The 19,351-nt window shown below is 33.9% G+C and overlaps 2 protein-coding genes across 2 annotated transcripts; both read right to left on the bottom strand.

The window, feature by feature from the left end:
- Positions 1-3,015: 3,015 nt before the first annotated feature.
- Positions 3,016-7,744, bottom strand: LOC148167737 (brachyurin-like). Its single transcript, XM_088046097.1, has 6 exons — positions 7,121-7,744; positions 6,575-6,741; positions 6,361-6,527; positions 6,224-6,313; positions 3,316-3,455; positions 3,016-3,189 (listed from the first exon to the last, which is right to left on the bottom strand). Exons 1-6 carry the CDS (start codon positions 7,229-7,231, stop codon positions 3,016-3,018), a joined length of 849 nt encoding a protein of 282 aa, XP_087902223.1. The 5' UTR covers positions 7,232-7,744.
- Positions 7,745-8,130: 386 nt separating this feature from the next.
- Positions 8,131-15,222, bottom strand: LOC148167736 (uncharacterized). The gene is made up of 5 exons (XM_088046096.1): positions 15,121-15,222; positions 14,687-14,758; positions 13,538-14,624; positions 13,191-13,471; positions 8,131-13,052 (listed from the first exon to the last, which is right to left on the bottom strand). Exons 1-5 carry the CDS (start codon positions 15,184-15,186, stop codon positions 9,795-9,797), a joined length of 4,764 nt encoding a protein of 1,587 aa, XP_087902222.1. The 5' UTR covers positions 15,187-15,222; the 3' UTR covers positions 8,131-9,794.
- Positions 15,223-19,351: the final 4,129 nt, after the last annotated feature.

Below are 19,351 nucleotides of genomic sequence, written 5' to 3'. Positions count from 1 at the left end.
TTTTCCAATTTTAAGAGTTTTCGTGTTACACGATTGGTAATGGTTTTGTAACCACGACTTTGCCACTTGATTTTCAAATTCAATTTAAAATTTGACATTTAATGAGTTTCACTGTCACTGAATTTTAACCTAACCTCACAACCTGCATTCACATCTATTAATTATTCAATTATATTGATACATTTTTTATTCACGCAGTAATTTATTAAACACGAATCGTAAAATCCGTAAGAACTTGACAGGAAACAGGTGACAGCCAGACTAATTAGTTCTGCCAACTATTTAAAAACAAAATTTCCTACTTTTCAGTTCTCTTATATACCAGAGCTCATAACTATCGGTCCACTCATTAAAAAGTTAAGTTGGCAACAGCCCTTAGTAATTTTTATCGGCAACAATTGACAGCAAAAGCGTTTGACCTTGACACAACTGTGCTATGCGTAGAAGCTAATTGTCTTTCACAGCATTGCCAAAACTTGTTAAATCTCTATTAAAATCATTCTTTTGCAACAAATTTTTAATTAGTTATTGATTAATACACTCAACTTCGACAACGTGTTAACCTCAAAAATCGCTACCTTCAATAATGTTTTCCCTAAGGAATTGAAACCCAGATTTACACCCAAGAATTTTCGAAAATTTACACTAGAGAGTGGACTTATATAAGGTCCTGTCGTGTACTGTTTTGCCGCTTTGTTTTCATAGTGAACTAACTATCTTGAAAATTATTTATAATGTTACCTACGTTAACGACGTTTCAGTTACGGTTTTGTGTCCAAGTTTTTAATTTCCAAGTTTCAAACCACAACTAGAACAGTTTTTTTCTCAAAACTTACTTTGCATTATGATTGAGGTTAACTACAAACGTCAGTTGAAAAATCTAAACCCACATTTATAATGAGCGGCAAATTTCTTTGACATTTCATAGCCACCCTTGATGCTAGAAACATTTATAAACACCTTGTATCAATGAGCTGGACTTTAAATACCTCGCGACCTGAGAACTATAAGGTTCTAACTAACAATTGCATTGAATTGATCAGTGTTCATGTTATCAGTGATATCTCTATAATTTATTAAGTTTTTATTTAAAAAAATGTCAGGATCTATTATTATCATTTTGACTAGTTAAAGTTTTAACTTACTTCTTTTTTATACTTGATAGAAAATGATTAAAAAAATCGCAAAACAAACAATTTAAATTCTCGCAAAAAATCACTTAGAACCTTATAATTGTCACGTCGCGGCCTATAAACGACTTCAAATTAAGTACTCTAATGGACCTATTGCGGCAAATTCGAAAAAAAAAATGTTAAGCCCGTTTATTTATACAGTTGAGTCTCGCTAATCCGGCACAATGTAAACTTGGGAATGCCGGATTAGTGGACGTTGGTCGGTGATCACAAATTAAATGAACGAAATAGAAACAAAGATAAGTTTATTAAAAATGTAAACAAAGAAACGCACTTACGAAATGATTGTTTTTGAAAAAAATCAGAAATCGGCTTTTGTATATTATTCATCAATTCTTGTTTAAAGGCTTTTTCACGACGATTTCTTAGAATCATAACTTCCTGAGCAGTCACACAATTTTCTTCAGCCCAAATTATATATATATACATTTACTTTATGGATAACAACGCTTCTGCAGGAATAAATAGGCGAATTGTTTTAGTGCCGGATTACTGGATGTGCCGGTCTAGTGGAGTGCCGGATTATCGAGACTCTACTGTAGTGAAATTTTCCTAGTATTATAATTCGAATTAATTTTAAGTTTTGACAGTCTTGCTAATCTCTTAAGACTTTTGTTAGCACTCTTCATTTTGAGTAGATCCTGAAACATTTTTATTCTTTTTTTTTATTTTTATTTTACTTCTTTAAGGGCCATTTTCATGATAATTTTAAAGTTCCTTTAAAATGTAAAGTGAATTTTTGCTATAGAAACAAATAGTTGTAACAATAGTTTAAAGGACCTTTAGTTAAAGCCACTTTTAAGCGATGATTATGAAGCTGGCCTTTATTAATATTATTAACTTTTATTTTATGTGTTAATCCTCTTCGTGCTTTAATTTAGATCGTGTTTAGATTTAGTTATTTATTACAACCGAAGTGATGTCTGTAAGTTAGCTATAGATAAATTTGATTAAAGCTGTTTTGTAGTTAAATTAAATAGGTATTTATAATCAGTAAAGTATTGGTATAAAATTTTAGTTTTTATTTTTTCTTGCATCCCTGAGCGTTTATTTATTGTTTTTTATTGTTTTTAGGAAAACAACATTGATGATATAGTCTGACCAACAAATAAATAGATGACAACCGACAACCGCCAAATTCAAAATAGTTGCTACGTTTGCTCTATAAATTTAGAATTTTGCGCATGTAATGAACCTGGCAATTTAAGTTATTAATGCCTTCATACTATATTTCAGAATTATTGACATCTCAGTGTGCCTTGGAAATTCAAATTTATGTTGGCAGAATCTTCTAATATAAGCGTATTTAGTGTTTTTAGATTTATATTTAAGCCTATGTGTATGTAATGTGTGTCACGTCAACTTAGAATCTGATTCATCAGATTCTGAAGAGGAACCGGAATCTGCAGCAGAAGAAATTAGCTTAAAAAAGTAATTTACTTCATAACCTCAAAATGTTACATTGACAGTTTTAGAACCAAAATGCTAAAAGTCGTTCACATTGTTTGTGGCGTTTTACACAGACATGGCCTACCGACATGTCAATAATTGTGATATATAGTATAGATATGTCTTTGATAGATTCGTACTACTAACAGCTGTCAAATCAAATGGTTGTCAACTGCAATGCCAAAAGTGGGCAAATAGCGAATCAACGTTGAAGGTGTTTTTCCATTTTGTGTCTAACACCTTCCAGAATTTCTTATGATCCTCTTTAAATGTGAAAACTTTGGAAAAACTTCACAACCTAAGATCATGACCCAAAAAACAATCAAACTAACAAAAGAATTGAAACAAATAACATCTATTTAGACTGTAAACTTCATAATACAGATGCATTTGTGACACTGTGTATCCACTCAACGTACGAAAAAGTTCTGGTAAATCCAGAAGGATCTGTACTTTCACATCCGTTCGAACTCATAAAGCTTGCCACCCCCACAAGGATACTCACTCCAGTTCGTAGAGTTTCAATCAGAGGTCCACCTGTGTCGCCCTAAAAAAAAATATTTATATACAGTGCGACCAACAAAGTTTTTCATATCTGTCATCACGTGGCAATTTATTTGACGTTTAAAGATCAAATAATTGATCACCTTGTATATCAGAGGCAGAGACTCACATGACAAATTCCTTCATTGTAATTGCCGGAAACACAAACCATATTGTCTGTAATTTGACTTCCATACGTCGATTTGCACTCGTCATTTGTTATAGGGACGACATATCCAACCTTGAGTTTGTTAGAAAGTGAAGCATCGCCTATCAAAATACGAGTTCTAAAAATATTGTTGCCCCAATTTTTGGTACAACGTGTTCATAAATGTTTCTAGCATCAAGGGTGGCTATGAAATGACAAAGAAATGTGCCGATCATTACAAATGTGGGTTTCGATTTGTCAACTGACATTTGCAGCTAACCTCAAACATGAAGCAAAGTAAGTTTTGAGAAATCAAAGCAATCCGTAAATCTAACACTCACACCTGACTTGACAGATGACAGATCAGTGACAGGGAAGTTTTTCAAATTCATTTTAAATGTCGAAAATGTGCATTGACTACACTAGATTTGCATCATTTCAGTTCGCATTAATGGTGCATAACAATTACCAGTAGTTCAATGTTCCATATTGCCGAAAAATAATTAAATAATACATGCACCCTAACCCCCGTCAATTCTACGGTTATGTGTAACACGTTCAACTAAAGTTTTCTTTTTAAAAAACCACCAACACCACAATTTTCCCCTGCATTACAACCGGCAACGTTGCCTAGGGAGATTTTTGGTGAGAAAATAGTTGTCAAATTTTTGACATTTCTGAAAATTTGTCAGTGTTTCCGTTAAAAAAGTGTTTCTTTTACAGCCTGCTAGATTGCAAATCAAAGGATTTAATAGTGAAAAGACTCGGCACAGCCTGAAAGGCCGTTTTGTGTAATCAAATTGTCAATTAGGCAGCTAACCTATTTGATTTTATCACCAAAAAGTCACCATCGACGACGTTGTCGGTTGTAAAGTGGTGGGAGAGTGCGGTGTTGGTGGTTTTTTAATAAAAAAACGGACTTTAGTAGCGAATTGCACCATGCCCTACGTCAAAATTTGCAAAGCCGTCTATGATTAATATTAATAAGAATCACTCTGTACATATACAAGGTGTTTATAAATGTTTCTAGCATCAAAGGTGGCTACGGAATGTCAAAGAAATTTGCCTCTCATTATAAATGTGGGTTTAGATTTTTCAACTGACATTTGTAGTTAACCTCAAACATAGAGCAAAGTAAATTTTAGAGAAATAAACTGTTTTAGTTGTGGTTTAAAACATAAAAATGAAAAACTTAGACACAAAACCGTTACTAAAACGTCATTGAAGTAAGTAACATTATAAATAATTTTTCTGATAGTTATATTCACTATGAAAACAAAGCGGCACAATAGGGTACGACAAGAATTTCAAAGTCACGCTTGATGCTAGAAACATTTATAAACACCTTGTACTATAAAAAAAAATAGAAAAATTAAAGTGAATAAAGAAGAGGAAAAATGTAACAAGACGAAGAAAACAATGAGAATTATTCAATTTAGAAAATTCAGAGAATTTAGAAAACTGAAACAGCTCTATTTCCGAAGAAAATATAAAGAAAGTCTAGAATTTTTAGTGCCTCAAATAGCACCTCTTAACTGATCATATTTTCCTCTTATCAAGAAAATTTTGAAAATCTAGATAATCTAATGAAAATTACGCAGAATCTAAAGATAATCGCCTCTCAGATGATTTGTAAACATTTTATAGAGAATAAATAGAGTCTAGAGAGTCTATCAAATTAGGAAAAACTCAAAACATAACTAAGTAAAATCTAAAAGGAATTTATGGATAATCTGAAAAAATCCAAAGAGATTTAATATTGAATTTCAGGAGAATTGAAAGAATCAAAAGTGATGATAAATATCTAAAGTTGATCTAAAGAATATAAAGATATTCTCTAGGCAGAATCAGAGGAAAATATAAAAAAATAGAAAATAATAATAAAATTGTGAAATTAAAATTTTTGAATTTTGAGTTTTTCCTGTAAGTAAAAAATTATAGCATTTTTTTTGGTTTAGTTTCAACATTCTGTAATTTCGCACAATTAATAAACATTCTTTTACTACTAACTTCACCAAATTGCACTGCTTTGTCGTTAAAACTGCCAAACTTGCCGAATTTAAGAGAAAATTTTGAACTTTGAATTTGGCCTACAAATAGCATATAATATCTGTTTTTGGTTCTAAAATTTTATAACTTAATCCACTTAATCAAGGCATTTTTAATAGTAAGTTTACCAAAATTCACTGCTTTAACATTAAAACTGTAAAACTTACGATAGTTAACTGAAAAATTTCAATTTTGAGTTGGTCTAGAAATAAAAAATTCTAGAATTTCTGTTTTTGAAGCTAAAATTCTAGAACTTATTAACTACACTTAATAAACACCATTTTAGTACTCAATTAGTTCACCAAATTTTACTGTTTTATCGTTAAAACGGTCAATTCATAGACCAACAAACAAAAAATTGTAGAATTTTAGTTTTTGGTTCTAAAATTTTTATAATTTACAATATTAAGTCCACATAATTTGATATCTATAGCTTCAAAACTTCAAAATTACGGAAGCTAATAGAATTTTGAGTTTGTTCTGCAAATTCTAGAATCTTTGTTTTTGCATTAGTTTAGCGCCAAGGTATTCAATCATACATATGTACAAGGTGTTTATAAATGTTTCTAGCATCAAGGGTGGCTATGAAACGTCAAAGAAATGTGCCGCTCATTACAAATGTGGGTTTCGATTTGTCAACTGACATTTGCAGTTAACCTCAAACATGAAGCAAAGTAAGTTTTGAGAAATAAACTGTTCTAGTTGTGGTTTAAAACATAAAAATCAAAAACTTAGACACAAAACCGTATCTAAAACGTCATGGAAGCGGCACAATAGTATAGGACAGGAATTCCAAAGCCACGCTTGATGCTAGAAACATTTATAAACACCTTGTACTTACTATCGCTGATTTGTCCCCAACCCAGTGCATAAACCTGAACACCCATTGTCACATCAGCCGTCGGCAGCTGTCCGATTGACTTAATGTAATCTACAACTCGAGTTTAATACACTATTTTTTCCATCACAGGTCATCACCTGTATGAGTTATCGGCATTCTCAACTTGATCACCGCAATATCGTTCTCCAGTGTGAGCGAATTAAACTCCGGATGTAGAAAAAACTCAGAAGTGGCCACAGTTACACGGTTCGAATCTGTCCCATCCAACGTAGCCGATCCCAAACTGACGGTGAAGAGCGTCGCACTACAAATGCAAACTTATTAATTGATTTCTGTTCGATAAAGTCTCACTTTGCTGCGCATTGAGCGGCTGTGATGATCCAATCTAAGCCATAAAGGGTTCCTCCGCAAAAGAACTTGCTGTTGGAGGTTTGCACGTTGATGGAGGCGACGAAAGGGTAACCGCGGATGTTTGCGTCGAATCCTCCGATTATTCTACCGGTTTGTGCTTGTGTGGGCTAGAAAAAGTAGAAATTGTGCTGGATTTGGATTTGGTGGTGATTTTCTGACCTTCAATTGGGTTAGAACAATAAAAGAAATTGTTACCAGGAAGACCTTCATTATTGTAAACATTTTAACCAACTTTAAAGATCGAATTGAATTGTAGAATCTTTATCTAAAGGATAAAGACTAGGATTTACCCAGCTGATGAATTTTTGGTGTTGTAAAATAGGATCTGATAATCTCAACTGTCAATCAAATATATTTGTCGTGTAAAATAGTAAAACTTTTATGACCTGAGCTCATAAATGACTAGTTATCAAATAAGTTCTTTATCTAGTTGGATGGCACTTAATTTGACATAAATCATTGTTTAATTGACAGTAGGTTACGCACTTTTGACGAAATTGAACCAGAATTTTTCCAATTCTTCAGTTGTTCTTCACAGCGCCTTCTAATTGCTGTGCACGATAGGAATTCCAGAGCCACCCTTGATGCTAGAAACATTTATATAGGTATACTATATTTCAGAATTATTGACATCTCGGTAGGCCATGTCTGTGTAAAAAACCTCTAACAATGTGAACGACTTTTAGCATTTTGGTTCTAAAGGTCTAAGGTTATGAAGTAAATTACTTTTTTAAGCTAATTTCTTCTGCTGCAGATTCCAGTTCCTCTTCGGAATCTGATGAATCAGATTCTAAGTTGACGTGACACAATAGGGATAAATATAAATCTAAAAACACTAAATACGCTTATATTAGAAGATTCTGCCAACATAAATTTGAATTTCCAAGGCACACTGAGATGTCAATAATTCTGAAATATAGTATACAAATTAATTTGCACGGCTGACTCGATTACAAACAATATTGATCACACGAGACAACATGAAGGCATTAATAACTTAAATTGCCAGGTTCATTACATGCGCAAAATTCTAAATTTAGAGAGCAAATTTAGCAACTATTTTGGATTTGGCGGTTGTCGGTTGTCATCTATTTATTTGTTGGACGGACAATATCATCAATGTTGTTTTCCTAAAATTAATAAAAAACAATAAATAAACGCTCAGGAATGCAAGAAAAAATAAAAACTAAAATTTTATACCAATACTTTACTGATTATAAATACCTATTTATTTAACTACAAAACAGCATTAATTAAATTTATCTATAGCTAACTTACAGACATCACTTCGGTTGTAATAAATAACTAAATCTAAACACGATCTAAATTAAAGCACGAAGAGGATTAAAATATAAAATAAAAGTTAATAATATTAATAAGGGCCAGCTTCATAATCACAGCTTAAAAGCGGCTTTAACTAAAGGTCTAAAGTATTGTTACAACAATTTGTTTCTATAGCAAAATTTAAAATTATTATAAAACTGGCCCTTAAAGGAGTAAAATAAAAATAGAAAAAAAAAGAATAAAAATGTTTCAGGATCTACTCAAAATGAAGAGTGCTAACAAAAGTCTTAAGAGATCAGCAAGACTGTCAAAACTTAAAAAAAATCGAATTAAAATACTAGGAGTATTTTACTATAAATAATCGGGCTTAAGATTTTTTTTTCAAATTTGCCGCTTTAATAGGTCCATTAGAGAACTTAATTTGGAGTCGTTTATAGGTAAAGTGTAAATTTTCGAAAATTCTTGGATGTAAATCTGGCTTTCAATTCTTTAGGAAGAAAATTAGGGGAAAATTGAATGTAGCGATTTTTGAGGTTAACACGTTGTCAAAGTTGAGTGTATTAATCAATAACTAATTAAAAATTTGTTGCAAAAGAATGATTTTAATAGAGATTTAACAAGTTTTGGCAATGCTGTGAAAGACAATTAGCTTCTACGCATACCACAGTTGTGTCAAGGTCAAACGCTTTTGCTGTCAATTGTTGCCGGTAAAAATCACTAAGGGCTGTTGCCAACTTAACTTTTTAATGAGCTATGAGTTATGAGCTCTGGTATATAAGAGAACTCAAAGTAGGAAATTTTGTTTTTAAAGAGTTGGCAGAACTAATTAGTCTGGCTGTCACCTGTTTCCTGTCAAGTTCTTACGGATTTTACGATTCGTGTTTAATAAATTACTGCGTGAATAAAAAATGTATCAATATAATTGAATAATTAATAGATGTGAATGCAGGTTGTGAGGTTAGGTTAAAATTCAGTGACAGTGAAACTCATTAAATGTCAAATTTTAAATTGAATTTGAAAATCAAGTGGCAAAGTCGTGGTTACAAAACCATTACCAATCGTGTAACACGAAAACTCTTAAAATTGGAAAATTAAAAATTTTTATTAAAAAAAGGGTGCAAATTCAAAAAAATAGTATAAAGGACTTGTTTTATAATGGCATTGGTGCACTCGTCCCACACACACCGGGAATTCGTGCACCAAATTGGCCATTATAAAACACGTTCTTTATAGCTATTTATTTGAGAAGGATATTAAGTAATTCATAATGAACGAGGACGTTACTTGTTAACGTCCGAGTTTTTTATGAATTACTTAATATCCGTAGTAAATACAAAGCTTTATCGAAACATGTACGAAGGTGGCAATGTTACCACTCAACAGTTCTGCAAATTTCCAATTTTTGACGGAAGTTTTGAACGCGATGAAACCGCGAGAAAAGCATTTTCCAAGATATTTTATGTTAGAATTAATACAAATAAATGCAGATCTTCAGAATGTTTTTAATTTTGGTCTTTGGAGTTGCTTTCCTTTGCATAAAAACGTTGAATATTATGGATTAATGGCAACTGTACTATTATGAGACGGTAACTATGCTATTATGAAACAGTAACTATGTTATTATGAATTATTTGTATCATCACTATTATGATGTACTTTACACGTAAGCATACAAAGGTATTAGATACATCTTAATGTTCATGTTTCGATAAATATACTAATTTAATATGCACTAATCTAAAAAAAATAGATATTTAAAGTTCTGTCAATAGCAAACCTAATAAGGTAATAAATAAAAACTGAAAGTTCTTCAAAGATTAGATTAGATTAGATTTTCGCCTTTTACGTCTTTACCCGTGTTGCTACCTATATTGCATCATTTTTTCGAGTTTTTGAGGACCTGTTTTGAACCATACGCTTGTAAAATTTCCACAACGCCACTGTGTCCTTTAATGTTTGCAATCCAAAGCGGTGTGGTCCCATAAATCGTCGCTTGATTGATCTCTGCCCCGCTCTTCAGTAAAAGAGAAACAGTTTCAATTTGTCCCTCTTGACAAGCCACGTACAGTGGGGTAACACCATCTTTCATCCCTTGATTAATGTCCGCCCCTTTCTCTAATAAAAGACGAACAATTTCATTTTGTCCCATTTCAGAAGCAACGTGCAGAGGCGAAGCACCATCATCGTACATTTTAGGCAAGTCCGTTCCGTGCTTCGGTACAAGACCTAGAGGAATATAGCGCGGGGTTGCACCACCTGTCATCGCATGATTAACGTTCGCTCCGTTTTCCAGTAAAAGACGAACTGTTTCAATTTGTCCGTTTAGGCAAGCAATGTAAAGCGGGGAGCCACCTTCTTTCGTTGCTTGATTAATGTCTGGTTTGTCTGGTTCGTTCTCTAGTAAAAGACGTACAGTTTCATTTTCTCCCATTTGACAAGCAATGAAAAGCGGGGAAACACCATTTTTATTAGCTTGATTAATGTTCGCCCCACTCTTTAGGAGAAGACGCACAATGTCGTTTTGTCCTTCTTGACAAGCAAAGAAAAGCGGAGAGGCACCATCTTCTTGCGGTTGATTAACGTCCGCTCCGCTCGCCAGTAATAAACGTATAGTTTCAGTTTGTTCCTCTTGACAAGCAAAGAAAAGCGGGGAAACACCATCCATCATCGCTTGATTAATGTCCGCTCCGCTTGTCAGTAAAAGACGTGCAGTTTCATTCTGTCCCATTTGACAAGCAATGAAGAGTGGAGAAGCACCAGATTTTGTAGCTTGGTTAGTGGCCGCTCCGCTCCCCAGCAAAAGACGTGCAGTTTCATATTGTCCATTTTCACAAGCGGCGAAAAGCGGCGAGACTCCATCTATCATCGCTTGATTAATGTCCGCTCCGTTCTCTAAAAAAAGACGAACAGTTTCATTTTGTCCATTTTCACAAGCCCAGAAAAACGGCGAGACTCCATTTCTCTGCGGTTGATTAACATTCGCTCCGCTCTTCAGTAAAATATCTACAGTTTCATTTTGTCCCGTTTGACTAGCAATATAAAGTGGGGTCCTACCATCTTTTAACGCTTGATTAACAAGCGCTCCGTTTTTAAGTAAAAGACGTACAGCTTCATTTTGTCCCTCTTGACAAGCGATGTAAAGAGGGGAGAGGCCAATTTCATTCGCTTGATGAATGTCCGCTCCATACTTCAGTAGATCTTTGATTACTTCATGATTTCCATGCCAGCAAGCGAAAAGAAGTGATGTGGATCCATCTTTGGTAGCTGCGTTAACTTCCGCACCAAAGGACAACAGTAACCTTCCAATATCAAAGAAATTATTAACAATTGCTACCAAGAGCAGAGTCCAGTTCTCAATATTCTTGAGATTAACTAAATGTTTGTAATCGTCAATCAACAATTCAAATGCTTCCATATATCCGAATTTGGCCGAATAATACAAAATGTTGCTCACATCAATTATATTGAGATTTGATCGGTTCCTTTGAATCTTCCTCAGTTTGATTTCGGCGACTAAAGTGGCAGTTTCTTGTGCATAATCCAACGGTGTCATTCCAAATAAACCATCAAATTCGCGACAATTGCATTTGGTTAATAAGAAGTCTAACATTTCTGAATACTCGACTGATTCCGCGGAAGTACTAAACCGATAATCATGATCTACTATATACGCTCCGTTCACATTTTCAACGTTAAAGTGAGGGTGTCTTTGCCCCCAGGAACAAACCAAATGTAATAAATTACGACCGTGTTTGTCCTTACAAGTTGTAATATCAAACTTACATGTTTGCAATGAATGTAGATTTTTATAAAGAACAGCGACGTGAGGTGGAGAATCTTTTGCACACAGTAAATCAAAGAAGAAACGAACGTTGTTGTACTTTTCGTCAAAGAGAAAGGATTTGAAGAAATCTGTTTTATCGACATTGTTGGATAGATACAACGCGACTAAATACTCAGCGAATGACATGTGGGAAAAAGACGGGATTTTGCTCTGGTTACTCACAATCAAACCAATGAGAACCTCTTCGGTAAAATCCTCTTCATAATCAGCGCTCAGTTGGTTTGATATTTCCAGTGGGAGCAGCAACTTCAAAGCGAATTTTGTGTGTGTTATCATTTGTTGTTTTTTCCATTTATCAAACAACAGTTTTGAATTAAAATTTGTCAAATTATAGCCTAGTTTTTCTGCATAAAACAGTTCAAATTTCTGCTCCAAGAAATGGTGATACAAATTATTTAGTAAAAATCCACCACTGAATAAGTCAAGTTTGGTGTCGTTTTTTATCAATTCCGTCATCATGTAAAGTAGCAACGGCACTCCTAGAATGTTATTTTTCTCGACCAAAACAACACAACTCTGCATTTCTTCTATGATTTTTTCGAGTTTGTCGACAGAAATGACATCTCTAAGTCGATCGCAAATGTAATTTTTCTGTTCTTTCCTGTCAAATTGAGTAAGATTTCGAGACAAAACATTGAATTTGAGCTCCAAAGACCGCTGCAAATGACAACGTGCAGTGACCCACTGAGCCCAACTTTTATTAGAAAACTCTAAGATTATGTCAGCGACAGTTTCAACTTTTTCAGTGGCAATTTCGTCCAGTGCATCCCAAACAAAAGTGACATTGCCTTGTTTCGCGAACATCTCAAAAATTTGTTTGTCCCGAGGGCTCAGATGTTTAACTTTTTCCGCAATTATAAAGGTTGAAAATGCGGGATCTTCACTTGTCTGAAAAAACGAAAAAATATCATTTGGGTCGATTACGATTGTCCAAATATTTGCAGGAGTTTGGTTCTTGAGACTTTTCATCAATTCGGATTTTCCCATTCCCGGTTCGCCCACGATTAAATTAATATTGTTTTGAGGTCTTTGAGACCACAAAATTGTCTCCTTTAAACGATCAACAGACAATTTATTTAATAGGTCATTAACATAGTCTTTACTTTGAACATTGTCTAAGTTATGAATGATTTTTTGAAGAATTTGAGACGATAAATTTGTCAATTTATGATTTTGTAACTGATTAATATCGCCTTTACTGCGAATCCACTCAAGACAATTGTCGTTTAACCATCTAAAATGGTGATAAATTTCAGTTTTTACCTTTTTTTCGGAAATTATCTTACAGTCCTGAGCACAACATTCGTTTTCAGAAAAATAAATTAAAGATTTTGAATCACTATTTGTTGAAAAGGAGTCATTTTGTGTTCCAAATTTGACAAAGTTATGACGACTAAATTTGCGTTTTAGACTTTCGATGTTTTTTACATTGTCAATGATCACAACGGTTTTGTTTTCAATTTTTCCTAAATAATTAATGTCTACAACCTGTCGCAATAAATATCTGGGAACGTAAGGAAAACTAAAACCTTCTTTTTCACCGCCTAAATTTAAGGGACCGTTTAGCATTTCGACTAGATCGTCGCTCTCAATCATTTCAGGGAAAGTTTTAAATTCTTTGCATAACTCGTGCAAGCTTATTTCACTTTTACCTTGAATCGAACATGTTAATATTTTAGTTAATTTACTGAACAAATCTGTGTGAGTTTCTGCATCAGACAGATTTTTCAAAATTTTGATTTTTTTAGGTAATTTGTCAATTTTTACTTGATGACCTAATAAAATATAATTTCGATCAGGACATAACTTGATCACATTGTAAATAAGGTCATCGTCGGCTTCTATAACCAGTGGACATTTGCCTTGCAACCAAAATATTTTATTTAAAGTTTCATTCTCAAGTTCATCCAAACTCTTTTGATCTAACTGATATTTTTTTACCAAATTCCTGATATTTTTTAAATCCCTTATTTCACTTTTGGTAGCACTCCACATATTTTTACACCTTTCATAAGATTCGTTTTGTAAACGAATAACATTAAAAATTGAAAATGCTGTTTTCAATACTTGAATTTTCTCCTCGTTTTTGGCACTAGTGTTAAAATCCAATGACTTAATTTTAGAAGAGAGAAGTTGCAAGAGAATGACAGATTTAATCCATTTTTTATTTAGCTTCTCTTTCGTGTTTCCTGATTTTGTCCAATTTGCTATAAACTGAGTAAAACTGTTTGCATGAATCTGAGTGGCACCGAAAAAGTGTTTGAAATCATCGCATACTCTTCTCTTGGTTTGGTTAGCATTGCCTTGATTAGTATAAAGATAAAATTTTTCGAAGAATTCTTTATATTCTTCTACTTCAACGCCATTATTAGAAGTGGAAGAATCGTCATCGACATAAAATTGGTAACAATGTTCTGTGGCACTAAAAATCTTAAAGACACCATCAAGCGTTATTTTTCTGACACCAACTTTAAAGTTTTCACCATCGATTTGCAGCCGCGTCTTGTCATCAGCGTTAAATTTAAGATTCGTGTACAAAATAAATTTGTCACATTTTCCCTTCACTTCTTTAAATGATAGAAAATATTTCTTAATGCTAAAATTGCCCTTTGTTTTCTCGAGCTCTTTCAACGGCAGTGTACCTTTGCTGATGTGCTTCAACTGGAACGCCAACACTTCATGCAGATTTCCAGATTTGACGTTTACAACAATGTCGTCAAAGTCACCATACTTTTCATCGTTAGACGAGATCTTGAAGCTGCGAACTGTTTTATTGGTAGCCAGTTTCAAAGCAAAGTGTGCAACGTTGAGATTTTCATAGTCGCTACCCAAATTGGTTGTCCCTGGTCGTGTGGAGAAAAACTGGAAAAGTGCAAAATGCATTGTATTTTGTAATTATTTGTGGAAGAATCAAGAACACTTACCTCGGCTGTATCTTCATCATCGTCATCATCATCATCTTCATTATCAGAGTGTCTTTCATCATTGTTGGTAATCTGTAAATAGTTCGAAATCAATTTCTACTTCAATATTTCTAAAAACGTTGATCTTTTAATTAAAGTCAGTTTGTTTATTGACAATAAAGAATTTGTCAATTTACCGAGGAAATAAACAGGGTGTAATAAAAATAAGTACATTAAATTAAACTTGTGGTAGATCTCGATAAAACCAACAACTTTTTTCTTTTGAAATCAAGTCAAAATCAAGTTAAAATCAAGTTTAAATTGTCAAAAACGTTATTAGTATTCTTTTTGTACGTGGCTACGACTTACCGACTAGCTGGTTTTACCAAAATCCACCACCAGTTTAATTTAATGCACTAATATCTGTTACACCCTGTATAGTTGAAGACACTTACCTTGGGCTTATTAGTATAATCCGATTCCAAATGAAAACTTTGTCGGCTTTTACAGTTTTTGGACATTTTTGTGAGTTTCTGGAATTACGTTTATGAATCATCTGAAACTACGAAGCGTTATCACTTATCTTATCTTTTTCGGTGTCACTTTCTAACAAATTTCCCCTAATAAACTGGTCAAAAAAAGTTAGGGATATTGAAAGAATTCACATAAGGCAATATATTTGTAACACACCCTTAGGTTAAGAGCGGTCGCACCCTAAAATGCTTATGGGGAATGCAATGTAAACTGGAGCGATCATAACTCAAAAACAAATAGTTTCTTGCAATATCAATAAAATAGATACTGGTTGTTTAAACTCTCACGATGACAAAAAATAAATTTGCAAATTAAAGACAATTTTAGGGGTGACTACAATAATAAATTATAAAAAACGGATTACATTTTTATTGTTTGATTTGTGACCGCAAATACAGCCGCGGACACAAAATCTTAGACGTCATTTTTTTGACGTTTCAAAAATTTGAGTGTTGTCTGTGCTTTACTGTCATTGCCATTACTGACGTTTAAAACATCAAAGTATTGACAAGTTGACAATTAAGAATTATCAAGACTGAAACGAATAAAATTAGAATATTATCTTTAGTACAGAGAGGTATGATCTACAGTCAGTTCCCTTGCAATATTGAAAACACCAAAAATTTTGAAATTAAAAAATTATAACTCAAAATTGACAGTACAAAAAGTAAGGTTTCAAATTCTAAGTGGGGTTTTACACCATGCGACAATTAAATGACATTGACGTCTAAGATTTTTTGTCCGTGGCTGTACGTGCAGTTGTTGCTCTTATTATTATTACAGTGCAAGTAAACAAAGCTTTCAGGTGCGAATTTTCAAGAGGACGAAATATTTTAAATCGCGACCTGAGAACTATAAGGTCCTAAGTGACTTTTTGATATTTGTGAGAATTTAAATATTTTATTTTACGATTTTTTTAAACATTTTCTATTAAGTATAAAAAAAAAGTAAGTTAATAGTGTTACAAGCAAAAATGATAATAACAGAGCCTGACATTTTTTTAAATAAATACTTAATAAATTAAAGAGATATCATTGATAACGCTACTTAACGGGTCAATTCTAATTCAGTGCCGCAAATCGGTTACGCAGCGGCAAAGTTGCTGAACTCATTTGCAGCATCTTTGCGTAATCGCTTGTCGCTCAATTCTAATTCAAAAATTTGCGTTAATGCAAAGCCACTGCAAACGCAACCGTAACGCGTAAGAATAACAGATCACGTGATAATCAGACTGTCAAAGCGCAGGCGTGTTGGTTATAAAAGAATTTTTAAAATTGTTCAAAATGAGCCAGAAAACGTAAGTACAGTGTTTTTTTGGATTACATACAATTTTTATATAAAGTTTCAATATAATAACATAAAAACGAAACCCAAAATCATTCATTTTAGGACGAAACCACGGTCCAAGAACTTTACGGCAAGTGAAACCACAGTTCTTGTTGAGGAGGTAGAGAAAAGGCGAAATATATTGTTTGGACCACTAAAAGGCCCTGCCCTGACTCAATTTCATAGAGACAGGGCATGGGTCGAAGTGTTTGAAAGTGTGAGTGCTGTTTCGCCAGTGATGCGGAATGTGGAGGACCTAAAAAAGAAATTCTGAAGCAAAGAACCAAGCACAAGGCAAGTGCTTTTCGGCGTGAAGCAAGAAAAACAGGTGGAGGGGAAAACGACGCTGCCCCCCTGAATGATGTTGAGCTGAAGCTCATTTCGTTTTTAGGTGCAGACAGCATTGAGGGTATCTCTGGGGGGATAGATACTTATCGAAGGGAAGGTAAGTCAAATTATAATGATCATTTTCTTTTCAGATAGTTTTTCATATAATCATTTTTTATTTTTATTGCTTTGCTTCCAAATTTTCGATTAAATGTTTCGAGAAATTATACTTTGTAGAGTACAAAAGCCAATCAATCTTGAATTTAGTGTATGTACATGCAAAACCAAAATAAAACTGTCTAAATTTCGTTGATGTTATTTTTTTTACCATTTTTCAGTTTTTAACATCGTTGATCCTCCTCTCCATCATCATGACACTATCCCTCCAGATATTCCCTCAATTTTGCCAGGACCTGAAAATGGTATGTAACATGTTTTAGTGTACTCCTATATCTTTTCACTATCCTATTAAATGCTCATAAAATATAGAATCGAAGGAATTTTTAAACATTTAATTAGGTATTATTCAACTTCTTTCTCAATTTTGTTTAGAAACTTATGAAAACGTCGATGAAAACCGTCCAGTTTCGGTGCTTGGTTCCCCCATTCCAGGTATGACAAATAGTAAAGTATTAATAATTGATTTATTAGTATGAAATACATTTTAATATGAATGCATGATAACATATTTGAAACATATCAGTGGAACACTACTGAAATTCGAGTCTAAAGAAGCATAAAGTATTTTCTTGATTTTGTAGCAAGTCCTGTCCCTACATCAAAACCAAGCCCTGTTCCAGCATCGAAACCAAGCCCTGTTCCAGCATCGAAACAAAGTCCTGTCACTAAACGAAAACCAAAGTCCTCCACCGCACCATCACCTTCAGTTTCGGCCAAACCAACCAATGTTCCCAAGCCAAACCAAACCAAACCTCCTGATGTTCCCAAGCGACCAAAAAGTAAGAAGACCTTGGCGGTAGAAACTATTGTTCAATCTGCAAAGCTAGGAGAGGAACGAAACCAATTATTAAAAGAGTTTATAAGCGAGTTCCGATCTTTTAAAGAAGAATATATTAAAATAAAGAGGGAAGAGTTAGATCTCATGAGAGAAAATGTGAATTTAAAAAAAAGAAAAATGAATTAGTAATTAAATTGTTTGTTCTTACTTTTAATTATTTGGTATTAAAGGGTTGGTTTATTTTATTTTCTACTCATATTTTCCCAATTTGGTTACTTTCCACAACTGAAAACTAATGCAGAACTTAAAACATAAAATATGAGACGTAAAACTTAACATTGCTTATTATTATTGAATTTATAAAGTATACTTAAGGCAAGTTGGTCTGAGCTACCATAAACATAAAAATTTCCGGGCTAGCTAGTGCACATAATGAGGGTTTATTTGCTCAAGTTTGCACCCTGGGATAAGAACAGCATCCCTAAACAAGCCAGATGTCTCGTCACAAATGACAAAATACCACAAACTAATTTTTATGATTTTATGGTAGCTCAGACCAACTTGGCTGAACTATATCTAGTGAGACCACGGAGAAGCTGGCAGAAAAAGAAGGAATGATGAGAACTGGAAGGATAATTTGAAAATTTGCAAAGTCAAAAAAATGAAGAGTCTGAAATAAACGATTAGAAAAAAAATAGAACTGAAAAAAAGATAATCATTATTGAGTAGACGTCATAATCAAGTGAAATATTGATCAATGATGTGGTTTCTGAAGTGTTCATAATTGGGATTCAGTGGGTCAATATTGGGATGGTCATCATTAAGGGGAAATTCCTGTAGATCTTCTACTTCCAGGTTGTATTGCGTACAAATGTTGTGAAGAACACAGCATGCGGTTGTTATAGCACAGACTTTTCTGGGAGAATATTTAATAGGTGAATCTAAAACATGCCATCTACTTTTAAGAACACCATTTGCCCTCTCAACTGGATTTCTTGTCGAGTTGTGTACAGAATTGTACAACATCTTTGGTGGTGAATTCCGATGTGGCACTGGTGTCATCAGCCAAGGTTCTTGTGGATATCCAGAATCTCCAACAAGCCAACCTTCCGGAAAATCTCCTTCAGACAGTCCATTCCGAACAGCCGAATTTCTCCAGATGAAGGAATCGTGATTGGAACCTGGATATTCCGCAAAGGTGTTGTAGATTTTCAAGTCAGGTCCTACAATTAACTGTACATTAATGGAATAATATATATGACGGTTTAAATATTGTTCTGGAGCTGTTGTTGGGGCCGCAATTCGGATGTGGGTTCAGTCAATTGCACCAAGAACATTAGGAAAACCTCGTCCGTGTCTGGTCAGTCCTAGTTGGTAGAAGGCCTGTTTGATTGCCGCGTATTCTTCTGGTGGTGGAAACTTGATGAAATGCGCAGCTCGTGCGGTCAAAGCATTTGTTACTTCTTGAATTGCGCGGGAAGCTGCGGCTTGCGAAATCCGGCCACTGTTACCAATTAACCACTGAAATGATCCAGTGGCAT

The sequence above is a fragment of the Gnatocerus cornutus genome, chromosome 9 (genome assembly GCF_029298725.1).
Source record: "Gnatocerus cornutus isolate USDA-ARS CGAHR chromosome 9, icGnaCorn1.1, whole genome shotgun sequence".
NCBI lineage: Eukaryota > Metazoa > Arthropoda > Insecta > Coleoptera > Tenebrionidae > Gnatocerus > Gnatocerus cornutus.
The sequence above is the reverse complement of the archived record's forward strand: the minus strand, read 5'-3'. Positions and strand labels throughout refer to the sequence as shown.